Here is an 18,615-nt window from a genome sequence, read left to right on the forward strand (position 1 = left end):
GACATACAAAACACAGCACATGCAGGCGTTCATGTAAAAAGCAACGTTTCTTGTCCTGTAACTTTTACTTTCCTTTTTATTTGTTAGCTCATCATCCATACTCAATTTCTATAAAACACCTTCATTGTTCTTCAGACCTATAATTAGCTCAGAACCGCATACCCAAATCACCTATCCCTATCTTATGTTTCCCTGATCTTCGGTTACATTTTAAATCACTGAGCACACATTCGCTCGGTGCACTGTAGCTAATAAATTCCTCACACACCCCACCCTATTAGCATTGATGTGTAACCTTGGAGCTCATGGTGTTGTGCCTGAGGGTAATAGAGTCACTGCATGTTTGTGTGTGTGTGTGTGTGTGCGTGAAACGATGGCCTGTCTCTAGCCCAGGTCCCCCACTAGCTCCCCATCAGGAGGCTTCATGGTGCACACTCATTACCTTCTATACCGATGGACGTTTGACTATTTCACTCCCTCTCTCACTATTCCTTTTTACTCTGTTTTTCACCCTCTGTCCATCCATAACTATAAAGCATTCTTATCAGTGTATGCAGCATAGAGTATACACTGCCTTTGTCGACATTCACACCCATCTTTCCACATCGTTTCCTCTCTCCATCAGTCATGTGTTCTAGCCAGACCCCTCCATTTATGCTACACTAGGCTGCTAGCCGTCCAGGGAGACAGTGTACCAGCTAGCGCTACTAGCCTAGTCACAAAGCCGGGGAGTTGCCTTCGTTTCAATTAGCATTTTGATTGCATCCAATGTAAAGAAGCCAGCACGCAAACAATCAAACATTTACTTGCCGACAAATGAACGACGCTGCTAATGTTCTCCATGTAAATACAAAAGTGAGTCAGTCCACTTTGTGAATGGCAAGCAACCCATTTTGAAAAACAGATGGATGCCTTGAGAATGCAAAATACTGCTACTGACTCTGTAGCCAGAATGGTGACGCAGTATCGGCAATGAAATAAAACTCCGTCTTATATGACAGGTGGAAACGTCAGGAGAAAGAAATATGGCCGCTAGTTTTGTTAGTGAACCTCTCACTCTGTCGCTTGAATGTGATGGATGAATGGATAAATGGAAAGTTTAAGTGAGTCTCAGGAAGCTGAGCAAAGTAGAATACTTGGATAGCTTTAAATGATTTCTCTCATCCCGACACACAGTTACACAGCCACATAAGTGAGCACACACACAGCAATATTCACGCACGCACACACACACACACACACACACATATACACACACACACACACACAGTCATGTTTCCATCAATTCAGAGGACATTATACTGGCTTACATTCATTTCCTGGAGACTTATCCTAACCCTAACCATAACCACTGCTTGACTGTGTAAACAGATTTACATCCCTACAACATGAGGAATACCTGGCACACACATACACACACACACGTGAGCAACGGGCTTAAAATTTAAATAATTCACAGCATTACAAATGGTTATCCAGGCATGCGCGTAACTCAAGCACACCTACTCCATCTTTCTTCGGCTCTGGCCAACACATGGACAGACAACACACACTCGCGCTGAGTACACAGGCAGCATAACAGATAACATGTCTACTCCTCTAATTAATATGGGCTACTTTGCATACATGAATATCAAATCCACAAAAGTCCAGTTTCCCTATCATTTTACAGTACATTCGGCATCAACTATATGCATTCCACCTCTGCTGCGGTACGAGACGCAGGTAAATATTTCAGAGTGGTGCAAAGGCAGGAAAAGGGGGGGACACCTACAGCCCTGGCTTCAACATAAAATGGGTGCTGTTCCCCGAATTAACCCTTCCCTCCCTCTGTTCCTCTCCCCGTCTTTCCTTACCTCTACTTCTACCTCCATACCTCTCCTATTAGCATGATATCTGTCTCCGTCCCTCCTTCTCTCTTCCCCCGTTTCTCATACTGCCCACAAACCTTGGCAGTTCAACCCCCTGCTGTACCCTTCCTCCCTGTATGAAGGAACTTAACATTCTGCACAACACATAGTTCAACAGTATCACTGTATTGCCTGTGCTAGAAGAATCTAATACACACTGACAGTGGGTGATAGTATATCTACAACTACATCGTGCTCGAGCCACTATAGGCTGCCTAAATTGAAACGATGGTTAACAATGTACAGTGGAGTATAGTGGCAGGCTGTCTGTAGCATTTCTTCCTTACCATCTTAAACCCATTCCACTCCATTTGGGAGACGCCGGCCGTTGTCTCACGCTCTCTCTCTCTCTCCCCACACAACAGCTACAGCAACGCCTCAGCCAAGAAAATCTACACTCTTACTCCTTCACTGTCTCAGTCTGCTCTGACACTTTCTCCTTTTTTTTTTCCCTGTCTCCGTCTCACTCTGCCTCTCTTCCTGTTTCTGCCTGAGTCTTAGCGGCGTGCAGAGCAGGCATCGCCTTCTTCCACAGATGCTGAGAGGAGAATGGTGTGCCTGGATGAGAGAGTGCTGGGCTGCAGCAAGTCTCCCTCCCTCCCTCCGCCCTCCCCTCCTTGCTCCCTCCCTCCTTCCCACAGCCACCCGCCCAGTCCCCTGCTCAGCTGGAAGGTCAGAGCCCGCCCACTCCCCCCCCCCCCCACCAACCTCTCCTCTAGAGTTTGTGATTGGCTTCTTGGCTTGCCTGTCAGCCCTTGGCCTCACCTCCCCCTCCCTCAGTGTTAACACCTTCTCTCTCTGGCTGGCTCTGAGCCCTCATCGGCACACGCCAGCCTCAGCCTGGTTTGGCAGAGAAAAGGCTTTCTGAATCCCAGCAAAGCAATCAATCGCTGCTGAGGTCTGTGCTTGAGTGAGCCGGGCAGAGCAGAGCTTTAGGAGAGTGATTGCAGCCTCAGGCACTATGGTAATAGGATGCCTGCGCAGCACTGTGTATATAAATTAACTATTACTGGGTGCATGTTAAAATCCCCTGTACATTTACATGACTGTGTATACAACCTATCTCACTCTCCTTTACTCCCTGTCTCTCTCCCTTCCACACACAAACACACACTTTTACACAAACATAAAGGACTAATTACAGCTTTTGCTTTCAAAAATAATGATTAAAGTCTTTAACGAATTGTAGATTAGTTTGTTTTTTTTAATTCTGTTAATTTTTTTCTACAAAGATATCTATACACAACGGAAAAAAACACGGTGCAGCAGAATTTGACTGAAAACTGATATTTCACAACTTTGCATTTGATAGGTTTTATGGGGTATTTTAAGGAGCGCGCGCACACTTCAGCACGCGGCACACACCTGTCCGGGCAGGTGTGGTGTTTAGATGCGTATTTTCTATGATTTTTTTGTAGTAAAATGGAAAATTAAGAAACGGTAAAACGAAAATGCGGCTGTCAATACGTTTACTGTAGGCAACACAAATCACTACGGTGCTACCTGTCTGCCTGCTGCGGTATGCTATATGGGTAGGTTGAGAAAGACGGACTAAAGGAACAATAAAGGGACAAACAGGTGCGATAGAAAGCCTGTGCATCACAATATCTACTCACCATGACCATTCTTGTTTGAGGCTCTTGGTGTTACGGACTGTAACTGTGTTGTCGGCGGACAAACTGTAGTGTAAAAAGCCGTTCAAGTCAGCGAGGAGAATCGGATGGAGTGGAGGCAGCGTGTTGGAGAGGATGAATGAACCGACGTGGTGGTGTAGTGAGTCTAGTGGAAGAGCTGCAGCTTTATCCCGTGCAAGAGAAGAAAAAAACACTCGCGCTTAGTATAAAGTGGAACAAAACAACACGGCGAGATAGGCGAGTCCACTAAAAAGAAAAGACACTGAAGAAACACCTTTCCCCAAAAAGCCATTTATGGCACGTCGAGTCCAGTCACCTCGCGCGCGGTCTCCCATTGGCTGGGGAGGTGCGGACGGGGCGGTGCGCTCGCGGATGCGAGTGGAGGAGGCAGGCTCGTGTGGTCCACGACGTGGGGAGTGTAGAAGATGAGCCATGCTTCGAGAAGTGACTTTATGTTCGTGTATGCACGTAATTAACCATCGTCTCGCTGTATAATCATGCATAAATGCAGTCTACACGTTAACTCCTGCACGATGTAGGCTTTTAGATTGTAAGCAGCGTCCTGTAAGTCCCCTTCATTTGTCATTCAAGCACGTCTAAAAAAAAGGATTATCTGCATTGTTGCTGCATTGTTTAACTAAAGCGTGTATAGACCTATCCTCCCCAGCTAAAAAACAGCATCAGCAGTGCTCTTGTGACAAAAACCCGATGCTCATCAAGGGTCCTAACCCCATACAACCCCCAAATCCTCTTTTCAAAGCAGTTGCTCATTCTAAAACAGTGTTAACTGTAGTATGTAGCACCGTATATTCTATAGGTGAGCCACACAGTAAGCTCTATTGTTTTGAACAGTAGTAATTAGACTATAGATTATTTAATTAGATATTACAAAGGCCTACTATCAAATCAGGACCTGTTGGATGCTGGTGCCAATTATAATCTTTACAACAGTTTATTTATTTCCAATAATTATTTATAATGAGCAGCAATCTCAGTGCCCAGCAGAACACCTGCCTCAGGTTGATTTTGTCCAGCTGTCCCCTATCTCAGACAGACAAGAAGAGGGAGCTCTTGCTTCCTTTAACACAGTTACCTGACAGGCAGCAGTACTTCACTGCACTTTCACATATACGTACATTCACACATTTACATGCACTCACTCCAGAAAATGCAAAACTTGAAACACATGTTGGCAGACAAGATACTCACATAAATCTTTTCATCTACATGCACACAAAGATTATGCACACACAGATTATGTGCTCTGTCTCACCAGTGCTCTGACATATTCGGCCACCTTATGCTGTACAGTATAGCCCACATGGAGCCTCATGTTACTCTTTGTTGCAAATGCTCTTACACTGGATATATCTTCATGTTGCCAGACAAGAGATCAAAACATCAGTTTCTCAACACGTGATCATACTGTTTCCTTTCTGTTCAACACAGCAGTAAGTGGCAGTCAGCAAGTCATCTCTTATTCTCATGCTGGTTTATTTCAATTAGCATTTGGCTGTGTAAGGCCTGGCAGAGCTAATGTAACTAGTGAACGTCCATTAAACTCAGTGAGATTTCTCTGCTCCTCTCAGCTCAATACACATGCTGATGGAAGACGATGTGCCACTAAAAGCTTTTAAGTGATATTTACAATAGTTTGAAAGCAAGTAGATATTTAATACCTCAGTAGGGATACATTTTAGGATTGCAGTTTACATTTAAGTAGAATCATGGTTAGTTACATGGTGCATAAATTCACCAAACTGGAAAGGTTTCTCTTTGTAGAACATGCACTGCACTTTTTGTCACCTGACGACAACAAATGATCATAACAAGTTGTGAAACACTCGGGTCTCCAAAAACCACTGCATCCATCTCCTTAAAAAAGATCCAGATCCAGTGTGTATTGCTAGGGTCTGAATAATAGAGCTTTTTTGGACACAATTTTTAACTCTTAAAGGCCCTGCTGTGTACACATATAATCTCACATTATAAACACAGCATATGGTATATCATACTGCATGTACCACATACTGTACCTTATACACTTACATTTACACTAGCTTCACAAATTAGCCCCACATGAATACACTGAAAAAACAACTGTAAGGAAAGGGAAAAACATGAAGAAGGCAAAATGTTACAAGTGATAAGGCCAGCTCTGGCAGACAAAGAGGGACCAGTGAGATAGAGCTCCCCAGTCTCTCCACTTCACCCCTGACCTCTCCACCTGTCTGGTTAGCTACAGCTAGCTAGCTAGCCTGGTGGAACCATGTGCCTTGACATAATAGGAGAGCCTCACTACGCCCTCAATTATGTCTGAGCAGTACTGAGGTGAACATGTGCACACACACACACACACGCATACACACACAAACATGGGAAGATGGGCTGAACAAGCTCGCTATTGTTTCAGATAGAATAGAATATGCTGGCACTCACAGTCTGGAGATTTGTACCGATCATACTGTATATAACACAACAGAGGGAGAGTAATGTAAAATGAAACACAAACAAAACAGATTAAATTAGAAGTAAATAGAGGTGCATCTTTGACTATTTTTCTGTGGCAGAAATGATATGGAGGCACGTAACAAAGAGCAGAAAGAAGTAAAAAATTTGCAGCTGAATAGTAAAGGTAACAAATTCAGTTCCCTGTCCATCTTTTATTCTCCTGCTCTGACCTTTGAGTTTAATAAAGGTTCTAGGTTGGACTCAAGAAAACCATTCTCCACCTCACTGCCTCTAATATTCTCCTCCCAACCATGTTTTTATTGTTGCCTTTTAATTCCCTACTGTAAAGAATAGAAAGTCAGATCCATGGCAATGACTAAATCACTAATCACATCTGGGTTTTTTCTTTGTATATCGTCAACTTTTAACTGTTGCTGTGTAGAGGCAGTAAAATGTGGGGTGAAAATGGAGTGTGATCATTTTCTTCTTTCATAAAGGACAGTGTTTTGAGGTTGTTTTCTCTCTCTGTAATATGATCCAAATAACTTTTTCTCTAAATTAGAATATGATTTGAAAGTGAAGATAGTCTCTAACAGTTGTCTTGCTTGGCGTGTCATTTTCCTAAATTGCTCCACAGGACCATGGTTTTATAAAGCAATGAAAGTGACTGCCGCCACTCAGTAAATTAGCTATAAACACAATCTGCTCTTCTCTCCATTGTTATGGAGCGTGTCTGTATGTGTGTGTGTGTGTAGTTATGATATACAGACACATACCAAAGATGAAACCATGTTGCTGCCATGTCCTAGTTAAGGGTACACATTGTGCATTATAATATTGTGTATGGACAGATGGGGGGAGTGGTTGAGATATTCTATCAAGGGCATTCATGCTGAGATACGTTACAGTCTGGATATTACAGATATTGCAGTGCAGCTTATTATCTTGTGGATTTGGCCTTTCTCTACTTAGAGTTTATGTTTGTACGTGAATAAAATGTAATACAGCAGTGGATAAATGTAAAAATGTCAAAGAAGCAATTAAAGGTAATGACTTAAAAAGACCACTCTGCTTTAATGGCAGTTCAATTTTGTCAGACTTTGCACAAAAAGAGTGCACAGCGTTGATTGGATGCATTATTTGGCCTTTTAGCTGATGAGCAATACTAAATAGTTTTTGAGGAGGTAAATTATATTTCTTTCTTCTTCCAAAGTTTCGAAAGTTAAAAAGCTTTTGTGGCTTTAACCCAGGAAGGCCAGCCATACTGTCAGCAATGTGAAACCCCATCTCACTGATTGGCTCTGGCTCACATCCATAAACACACACACAGTCATGCACAGCTGAATCCATGCACGCAAATACACAGTAAACACAAACGTGCATGCACAGGCATACATACCCGCTATCGCAAAGACAAAAACACGCAACAATTCGGTTCACGGAGTGCGTTACAGTCTGACGCTGTGACTGCCGTGGAGTGGGAGCTTTAAGGGCTGGACCTCAGAAGTGTGCTTCAGTCCGCTAATTCGGAAAGCAGAGAGCTGGCTAATTGTCATGAACTCCTCCTGCCCTTTATTCTGCCCTGCTTCTCCACCCTAAACCCCTCCTAGTCACAGACCTTAATGGATTAACTGCACGCTGTGTTCTCTCTCTCACTCCCTCTTTATCACGTTGGTTCTCTTGGACAAGCTCACAATGCTATATATCTGCCACGCCCTAAAGAATGTGTTGAATCTCCAGCTTTGAACAAAGACTGAATATACTGGTAGCACTGTATTGTTACAGTACATACAAAATATACTCTGGTAGTAGCCAACACATAGTATTCTGACAAAAAGAGTGAAAGAGCAAGTAAAGAATAGCATACACAGTATAGCAGGTTTGAATATGCAGTGTGCAGACAGTGATAATTGTGGGTGCTCTCGGTTTGAGTCTTGTTAACTGTCAGATGCGGTGTTTCAACACCTGTCTTGTGTTTCACTCTGCATAATAAGACTTCTATTTAAAGGAGGAGAAGTGAAGATGCCAGCAGAGGTGTTACCTCAAAGTGCAGAAAGAAAATACCTTGATTATTAACAAGAAGGAAAACTTGTGTTTTCCAGCCAGGTTCAGAGTCAATGCATGCAACCAAAGGATAAATGACAGTAAACACAATCTTAAACCAAATCATCCCTGTTCCACTGTAGGGCAACAGCTCTATAATCAAGGACAGAAAAAGCATTTTAACAGAGCTACAGAGAGCGATGCTAAACTTACTGTATCAAGCTCGGTTGGTTTTAATTCAAAATATCACAGCGGTCTATGCAGTAAAACAGCCTAATACATTTAATAGCCCAGAACACACTCCTCAGTATGCTGCGGCTTACTTAGGCTCTTTTTGATTTGCCCTTGAAGGATAGATTTAGTTTCTCTATTGAAGTTCTGGCAGTAGTAGCATCTTGCTGTGCTACTCAGACTGATGATCGTCTCTTTCCTGGCAGGTGTCCACCCTCTGCCGGTAACAATCAACAAATGAGAATCACAGCCTTCAACTTGCCTGTCTCCCTGCCCAGCGACAAACTCAGCATCACTGAATCCCAGACACCAGACAGCTATTAACATGCGGCTGTATCCGGACAACCATGGGCGGTTTAGACTCTGTTGACTTTTGTTGTTTGCTTTCAGTGTTAAGACCAGGGACTTTATTTTCATGAATCAATGGCGCACACAGTGTGGATACTGATTTTTGGTAATTTCATGGTCAGAGGCGCACAGTGCACCTGCACTACTGTTGTACCTTCAATCAAATCACCTTTTTTTTTCTTTCTCTTCAAAAAGAAAAGAGAAAGGCCATGGTGCTCTGACAATTTAGTAATGGAAGTGGACAGTTGGGAGTACTTCTGCCACAAAAGCAGCTCCTAAGAGGAAACTGATGTCCTTAAGCGGGAGGAGCAGAATCACCACAACAGCACATTATTGAAACCACTGAGAGAAAATGATGTTAAATTATCTTGGGAAGACAGTCAAGTTCACGGCGAGTCATGGAAATACTAAATGGATGTAGATGAGGGGGAAAAAAAGTCTGTGCACACTAAAAGAAAGTTTCCAATTCACCAGTGCAAAGACCTGCCAAATTAGAGCCCTGGCAGGCATTTAAAGAGCACAAACCTGCGCCTATGATGAGAAAATTCTCCAACTTCCTGCTACAATCAAAGACATCAAGCATATCTCTCACATTTTAACTTAAACTTGTATTCTGACCCTGAAAATATGTCCTTTAGAATAATGTCTCTGCCTGCACTGTTTTCACAATTATGGTAAAAGATACTAATGATCTAAATCCTAAATTTGGGCAACAAAAATCAAATGATTTGCTCATTATTTTCAACGCATGGATATCCATTTATACATGACCTCCTGCTGAGTAACTAACTAAAGGGGGTGAAAATGACATTACATTAATTACTGAGTGAAACTGAGTTTCAGCTCAGTGCTTCAAGTTCAGTTACCAGTTCCTGGTATTGATTGTGAGCAAATAAAAAGTTAAAATTTTCCTTTGGATAAACTAACAAGTCCTACAAATGTGTGAATTCATTGAGGCACTAAGGCAAAGTGGATCCCCTAAATTGTATGCTACTTACATTTACACTATATTAAAGACAAGCATTTTGGTAAAAAATTTAACTAATCTAGTTGAAGCTTTCCTCCTACATCCTCTTCCCTCCATGTCAGTGGGCATGATACACAGTCAGCTTAACCCCTGCCTGTGTCATTCTCCCTGGTAGAAACTCCTCAGATCAGAAATGAATTCTTCATGCTGATCCCGGAACAAGGCTGTGCTGCATTTGTCACAGCCACTTCCTTCCACTTTAACTCAAAGCTGTTTGGTATGGCTGGAGCTTTGCAGACTGCAGAGATGTGACAGGGGCCGTTTGAAAGCTCAGGCTGAATGCTCTGTCTCTATCTGCGGAACAGGGAGTGAGCGCTTGTTCAATCGCTGTGTAAACTCTGCAGAAACGCACTCCTCTTTTGGAGATTTAATTCAAGATAATATTTAACTTTGTTGTTTTTTGTGTTTAGATTAATTGACGTTTTGTCTTAAGTGTCTCACAACAAAAACGTATAAGAAAACACATTAAATTTACACTTACAATTTGAAGATGTAAACCAGAACACATTGTCTTAGTTCCCACTTTTCTATTAAGCAAACCCAATTTTAGTTTTTCTATGGAAGAGATAATGGTGGGTCTTAGAGGCTGTAGCCTAACATAAATGAGAGAAGGTTTGTGGAGGTGCCCAGAGAGGCTTAGCTATGCATTGGCTGTTGAGTCTGGCATGTGTTCTGGCACTGGGAGTGTATTCTCAACAGGACTGGTGGATTAGTGTCCATTTGGACAACAGAGTGGTCCGCAGCTTGGGGTGACATTCAACTTCAGCAGGCCAGCAGCTCACAGACTGATCATGATGTTTAGCCTTGCTGTTAATTGTCATCAATGTGCATTATATGTAAAGGCATTGATTTGCTGTATTTTCATGAGTCGAATGTGGATATGATGACTAGGATGGCAAACTGTGTTTTATTTTTTGCTGTTCTCCTGTCATCTTGTCTAAATTGGTTGACTCTGCGTGTGTGAAATGAAGCGGTGACCATGCTGCAGTGTGGTGGGTCAGTTGATCATGGAGTATAGTGGTGGGCTTTGGGGCCGCGGGGACGGCAGTCCATTTTGCGTTTGATCCCGGTCGGGGTACATCCATGCTCACAGGGCGACTGCTGCGGTCCATCTGGTGGAAGCTTTAATCACCTCCCACTCCAACTTACACACACACACACACACACACTAACACAAAGCACACAGAGCTCCTCACTTGAGATTCTTTTGACTGCTGCTCACTGTTAGACCTTTTTTATTTTATTATTTATTTCAATCATTTCGGCAGTCATGTATCTCCCTGCAGAAATGAATCCTGTTTTCTACCTTTTACATAAGCTCCTCCTCAGACACCAGGTGGAAAGACATGAGTCACTGAAACACCACCTGCCATCCGTAATGACGTTTAAAACCTCATCAAAAATCTCCCGCTATCAGATCTGCTATTTGGCTTTTGATAAGGAATAACCTTTTAGAAATGAGACACATCCAGAGTCCTTCACAGGGCTGGCCTACGGCACTGTGGACCAAAACATGCCCACGCTGCACAAATCCAGCTCTCGAAATGTCACTTCATGCTTAACCGCCCTTTCTCATGCTCGGAGAAAAGCAAGTGGGCAATGCACAAACAGAAAAACTCCACCGGGTTTCAGTTTAAATGCCTACATGCTTAGAGACATGTTTCAATTATTTTGTGTTGTTGAAACATTTAGCCGATTAAAGAGAAAGACAAGATTCTTTTGTGGAAAACAAACACTCTAGAAATTATTTTCCACTCAGAAAATAACAAGACACAGTGTACAAAAAAGCATCAGTCGTGTTCTGAGTAAATATACAACTCATAGTGTTACATTAAATTAAGCCAAGACAGATAAATGCAATATTGCAAACGGATAGGTAAATGAAAATATGTCTCTTATAAAAGTAAGTCATATACAAAATATGTGTGTATTCCTGTAAATTAGCTCACTTTACAGTCTTGTCACTAATATACTGGCTCAAGACAGGCTCCATGGAAAACCATTTAAACCTGAATGCTGCTGTTAGAATACATTCATTATTAATGAGAGTGAAGAGTTAGCAGATAATGATGGTGCTGTTGATGCATCTAACTCTGGGTTGTGTAGAGGAACCATTTACTGTTAGCCTCCCCTTGGGCAAAAATATCTATAGTATTTTTTTTTATCAGTTTCCAATATCTTATCTTGATTTAGCTGGCTTTTCATGAACATATCATTCGGGTAATCAATTGATGTGGAAATGTGGGAATGTCTATCACCCATTCAAAACCACTTTATTTTAAGTACACACACAATATACACAGAGCCCAACTACTGGATATCTCCCAGTGGAGCCAGTGGCTAGCTACTGTAACATCAATGGTCACTCCTCTGCGGTGCTAATGCACAAGTCAGCCGTACATCATTTATTCATGGTGACAGCAGATACTTTGCCTCATCCCCGGCAATTAGCAAATCAATAAGAACGCATTGGCTTTGAAACTATCAATTCTGAGAGGAGGAAAAAATAGTGTTGTTCATCAACATGCCAGGATCCGAGGCACAGGCGATCACTCAAGTATCGGCAGCGTTTGTCAGCTCAGCCTTAACAGGCACATTTCCTCACATCACTGCTCTTAAAATGACTGCCAGATATTGTCTGGTCAAGAGTCCTCACCTACAAAATGGGTGTCTGTTCCATATAATATCTCAAATTGGTGTTATAAGGGGCACAATCTATAAATTGAAAAAAAACAAAAAAACAATTGACTGTTCCTTTTGGTGGGAGATTTTATTTGAATTATGGATTTGTGTCTATTGTGCAGGAGATGACAGAGCTGAAGCCATCTGATTGAGATTATCACAGATGCAGACAGGCCAGTAAAGGGCTTGCAATGGCTAATACCTCTTTTGTCAATTTTTATAAGGCTGACATATCTATGCAACATTTTGACATCACTGTCAGTTTTATAATTAATTCAGTAAAACTGCTGGTTCTTGCATTGCATCAACCCTCAGATTATGACTTCACTGTCAAATAGCAGCTGTGGCATTTTTTTTTTCTATATTTCCATAATAATTGTTAACGTTTGTTTGCAAATAACAGAATATGAAGAACTTACCAACACAATACGACTTTCTCTGCCAGTCTTGTCTGTTTCATTATTCCCTCTCCATTTATCCTTTTAAGCCGAATGAAAAAACTGCAACTGGATTTGAAAACATTGTCCAAGAGAGGCAACAAATTTGTCTCTGAAATTAAATGTTTTCTTCTAGCATGCAAGAGAGCAGTGCTGGGATTTTTTGAATTAAAGGAGAGAAATGAACAGCAGGAAGTGAGATTATTTTGTTTATTCAACCTATTGAACTGTACAAATGTAAACACTGACTTGAGTTAAATCTCCAGTAGAATTCACTGGCCCACCACATATATATAATCCACTACCACATAAACTGTGATAATTATGTGTGCCTGCATGCTTGCATTATGGGTGAGGTTTTCTATTTTTTTTTTTTACACTTGAAGGCCTTAGTCTGTATTTTTAGTTCATAAATATGAAAATCACACTCATATTACAGTTTGATTTTCAAAAAAATCTGCTTTTTTTTACTTGCATCGTAACTGAAAACATCTATTTTTAATGATTTGTTGACAAATATTATCATGATCAGAAAACCTGAGCTACTTAGATTTCGTAATGTTAATCCGTGTATTAAAAGACTTGTCAATCAGTGTGGGAATAATAGCATGTTCAAATCGTCTGCTTTGTTTTTTGGTGGTGGGGGCGACCCTTTTGTTTACATCTGGATTATGGGATGTGCTTTTTACAACAAAGATCTGTTGCCTAACCCTAAAATAATTACTCACATGATCGGTCCTTTATGGCTGGTTTGTCATGCACGTGAAGACACATTAGACAGTGTACAGACTCTACTCTGAACCCCTGAGCTCTGCCATGTGCCATTATATAGGTGAAATTACAGGTCATTACTTCCATGTCAAAGTACCTGAACATGGAAAGGTGACCTTTGGCTGGGCGTGGGCGCTTGTGTTGGTGCAGTAGGCTATTCGGGGGTTAGACTATTGTTTATGGATCACATCCACATCTCCAGCCGTTTTTATATCTTGTCTACAGAGTTGATGGGTATGAAAAATAGGTAATGATCAAACACATGGTAATGTGTGATGAAATACGCGCTAAAAGGCACCCCGCGGACGAGCTAAATTGCCAGGTTGGGTGTGTCTACAGTAGACTTGGAGAGAGATGGAGAAAGGGAGACAGCGAAGAGAAAGAGAGAGAGTTCACTTAGCTTTACAGTGTGTGTGTGTGTGTGTGTGTCTGTGCATGAGCCTGCAGACACCTGCTCCATTCTGCAGTGATGGCTCCCAGCGGGACACAGGCTCAGCTGCTGATCACTAGGCCCTCCCTGCAGCACTGGTGGCCAACACACACACACACACACACACACACACACACACACACACACACTCACACACACAAACACACACACACACACACATACACACACAAACACACACAGAGCTCTTCCAACAAATCTGAACCCTGCAGTGTCTCTCAGCCTCTCTCTATTCTCCCGTAACTGACACACCACATGTGCTCATATCAAGTGCAAACATGACATGATGTACACACACGCACAAGCTCCACAATCCGTGTTCGTATGATGTTGCATGTAAATTCTATGACACGGTGGAGTCATAACCCGCTCTAGTTTGAGATACGCTATAGGGATGTTATGGATGCTGAATAGCATGTCTGTATTCTGCTGCCCTATGCCCACAGAGCTTTATTGAACAAAGCACTACATCAAACCCCCATATTATGTGCTGCTGTGATAAATAGAAAAAGGATAAAATGATGTAAAATATATTTTAACCTTCTTTTGTTTATTTTCTCATATAAACACTTTTGACTCCCTCCAGTGATTATTTGCTGCTCTTTGGCAGATCACTTAATATTTCATGTTAGTAAAATAGAATACAACCACCTCATTTGTTTTTTGTCAATCCTGTATTAATCAACCACCATTGTACTTGAGGCATGATTGTTGTCATAGTTGACGATGGTGTATTTTGCACATATCTCCATCTCTGTGTTTCTCTCTCTATGAGCATCTTTTTCCCTCTGTGGCGTCGTTCAGTCTGCTGCACCTGTTTGTGCCTCGCTGACGGCAGGGTTGTGGAGCATAAATGAACTAATTTCCTGGATATAGAGAACACTGCAATCAAGGAAAGGGGAAATGCAGCGAGCGGCAGATGGAAGGAGCTAATCATTGTTATGAAATAGAGATGACCTCTAACTATCTCCTGGCTGCTAATATACCGTAGCTACACACACACACTTGCCAACGACTGTGCCACGTACAAGCTCTCTCTCTCTCTTTCCTCTTTAGTCCTCTCTTCCTGTTTGTTTTTGTGGTGGTGATGAACCTCTTCATGCAGGTTTGAAATTCAACCCTGTTTTTTTTTTTTTTTTTTAATGTTGTAACAGAAAAGATTGGAGTTGTCAAACAAAGCCTAGTGTCACATAGAGAACGGCAGCTGCCTGCAGTGGGTAATCAGTGGAGCTTTCTACAAATTAACAACATTCAGCTCTGAAGCACGGCGCACTGCAGGTTTTTAGATGTGGGCTTTTGAAAATTAGATCTCAGTGACTGAAATACGGAATAATTTGCAATTCAGTTTTTGCTCATATTTAATTTTATCCGCTTTGTCTAACGTGACATGCCTGAGATTGCCTGGTCATCCTAAAGCTGTAAACTAATACTGCCGATACTCATTTTGAACCGAAGAATATTAGTTTAAAATTTCGTTAATTGCATGCTGAACCTCTTCTCCGTGTGCCTGGGTCCTGATAAATTCCGCATTTGATTCTTTGAATCCTCTTTTAAAGGCACTGTCCCACACCTTAAAACACAAGATGCACGACTGAGAACATGCGCACACACAAACAAGCACACACAGAGAAAACAACATGTACACAAACACAAACTCAAATGCTCTAAACAAGCTGAACACACAGTGTTGCCAGGAGAAGTGATGGTAAACTTTGCTGCAGGCATGTAGTATGTTGGAGGACAAAACCATTTGACTATTTATTCATTTATCAAAGCACTCATTTAATGCAGTGGTGCATTACTTGGAAATACACTGTATTTGCTTAATTTTGAAGGGTAATATTATACAATAGTTACAGTGATTAATAGATAAAATAACTGTTTTATGAAACAAAGAAATCATTGCTCCATTTCTGATATACAGGGCAATGTTTGCTGCGGCTACAGAGTTTTATTTCCTTTTTGATATCACAGAGGTAAAAAAATGTGATGCTGCTTTTGAGGCTTTACACACCAAAGCCACCAGAATCTTCCAGCACATTTATCTAATGTATGCAAATGATCTTGCTGTGCTTAATGAAGGTACCATTAATCACTATAACGATGGTCTTTTTTAACCAGGGTAATCATGCGTGTGCACACATACACACACACACACACGCTCTCAAGCACACTTTCAAATGCATACACAAGCGTATGCGCATATGCGCACTCTCATTCGCCCACACGCGCGCACACACACACACACACACACACACACACACACACACACACATAGGAACACGCCTCATCACCAGCAACACATTGATAACTAATGTGCAAAATCACAAAAATAAACCATTAAGAAACCATTTTGCCAGAAATGTAACTATGTATGATGAGGACCTCATAGTCACTGAGTTATTCATAACAATGTTTTGAATTCATTTCGTATGCACTTTATTTCCTAATTCCATTTATATGCTGTGCTGTTAAATTCAATGCAATTTGCAACTAGTAATCTGATCGTCATGTTCTACCCTGGAATTGACTAGTGAAGTAATCACCTCGAATTCTGTTATTCCATCTCAATAGTGCCGATAAGATGCATCAAAATACGTTAACACGTCAATCATATTTATATAATAAATTCAGCTAATTAGTTCCACTGGTTTCAACAAATAATTTATGGTCCAGCAGCTTTATGCAAACAACAGATAACACTGGCAGTGGGAAACACAGTAATTTTGTGTGCTGTACAATAACAACAAAACAGTGGACAGACGTCTTTGAACTCGTGTAAGAATTCAAAGCAAAAACTGAAAAAACATTTTTGAAACCCCAACTCCTCACGGACGTATTTCACCGCTTATCCTCGCCGTGCATTTGCATACAGTTGACGGAAACCCCTGGGTACAGTCAACAGCATGACAGTGGGTTATGAAGGCTTCCGGGAGGCTCTGGGGTGTGGATCTGAGCCAGTTTGAAGGGGAGCCGAACCAATGAAGAGCCCACAGCGGATTAGACACCCACAGCTTCATGTCGCTTTAATGCGGCGAGTCAGGGATTTTCTTACAACGCTTTTGCCTAAATGCTCAGGGTTTTCTCATGCCCCTTTTTCTCTCTCATTCCCTTCCCTTTCTATGTAAATGGCAAGAGTAACGTTGACTCTGCTGCAAAATATCCCATCTATCTACAGTGTTCCAGCTTCCTGTGCTAATGTGACTTGTCAGATGTTGATTGGAATTGAACCATATTGATAGTTGTGATCAAATGTCATTTGAAATGTGTCATCTTACGCAACTGTTCATCTCCTAAGGTTGCTGAGAAAAACAATCGTTCCTTTTCGGCTAATTTTCCCTTTTGTTTTTATATAAAGTTTCTAAATAGTAGAATTGCAAGTGCACATGCACAAGCCTATTTATTAATTTACTATGAAAGTTAATTAATCATTGAGTGGCAAATACAAACATTAAATACAAAAGCTGCAGAGGCTGAGTGAATTAACAAAATACAACCACCATAAAATATATTACCCATACAGACACACACTCACACATGCATGCACACACACAAACACCTCAAATTCCCTTGATAACAGTCTGACTGGCAGAGGCTAAAGACAGAGTAGGCGTCTGTAATTGAACAAACATAACAATGTAAATATTTACTAATACTATCCACTGGGGATACAGGCAGCATCCCACAATTGATTTGCTCTCTTTCTGCCCTTTTGCTCTTTTCTTCTCACTCATACACACACACACACACACAGATGCACACTGACTAACTACCACGCTTATCTTTTTTTCCCTGTTTCTTTTCTTGGTATTATGTTGCCTATGTTCATTAAAGAGATGGAGATATATCGGTCTGTCTATCCTCTTACCAGGGGTGACCTGTAGCCCATCTGGGCTGGCGATGACAGGAGATCCCTGGGAAATAGCGGCGAGTGCGTCTCGGGGACGGAGCCCACGCCACTGGCTGCTAGTCCCGAGAGCTGCCCGTACCTCGCCATCATCTTGAGATGCTGCTCACAGAACACACACACTCGTACATAGACACAGGAGGAGAGGGGAGGAGGAAGAGGAAGAGAGAGAGAGAGAGAGAGGGAAAGAGAGAGAGAGAGGAAAAAAGAGAGAGGGTAGAAGGGAAGGAGAACAGATAACAGCAGGTAGGAAGGACGGTGAGAATGGTAAAGGACAGAGGAAGGAGTGGGGGGTGGGGGTGGGGGGGGGGGACATGAAGAAAGAGGAGGTAGAGGGGGATTACAGTACACTTTGCTCTCACACAAATGCATGTGTGAACTCACACACGTACAAGCATACACACTCGCGCTTACATACTGTACGTGCACATGAAGGCACACATACTATTTTAGCCCCAGGTGGGCAATTTCACAAGCAAGCCTACATTTGATAGGTTTGATAGCTACCTTGGTTTTGTTACAATTGGGGGATATAAAGTCTGGGCACTAGCTCTCCATTTATTATTACAAGCCAGGATGAGCGTGAGAAGCGTAGCAGTCCCTTTTTTCGCCGTACCGACCATCGTGCCGGGGAAATATAATAAAAACAGCTGCTGTTATCAATCATCCTCTCTGTCTTCTGGCTATGAGCATACAGAAGTGTACAGACATGCACACGCACGGACA

At 41.9% G+C, this 18,615-nt stretch overlaps 2 protein-coding genes across 9 annotated transcripts in view; one reads left to right on the forward strand and one right to left on the reverse strand.

Annotated features, from left to right (window-relative positions):
- Positions 1–18,615, forward strand: part of agbl4 (AGBL carboxypeptidase 4) — a 432,158-nt gene that overhangs the window by 107,348 nt on the left and 306,195 nt on the right. The gene's annotated exons all lie outside the window — the stretch shown is intronic.
- The window catches only part of elavl4 (ELAV like neuron-specific RNA binding protein 4), a 79,994-nt gene that overhangs the window by 55,850 nt on the left and 5,529 nt on the right, over positions 1–18,615 (reverse strand). For 4 of the 7 annotated variants that reach the window (XM_044361596.1, XM_044361594.1, XM_044361595.1 and 1 more), the window contains exon 5: positions 17,851–17,991. The exons of 1 other annotated variant lie outside the window; for it this stretch is intronic. In XM_044361596.1, the coding sequence (XP_044217531.1) occupies positions 17,851–17,991 (141 nt within the window). Of the gene's footprint in view, positions 1–3,526; positions 3,835–17,850; positions 18,171–18,615 lie in introns of those variants that run through there. 2 more of the 7 variants (XM_044361597.1, XM_044361598.1) reach the window with 2 other exon arrangements.

This window comes from Thunnus albacares, chromosome 9, assembly GCF_914725855.1.
Source record: "Thunnus albacares chromosome 9, fThuAlb1.1, whole genome shotgun sequence".
NCBI classification, from domain to species: domain Eukaryota; kingdom Metazoa; phylum Chordata; class Actinopteri; order Scombriformes; family Scombridae; genus Thunnus; species Thunnus albacares.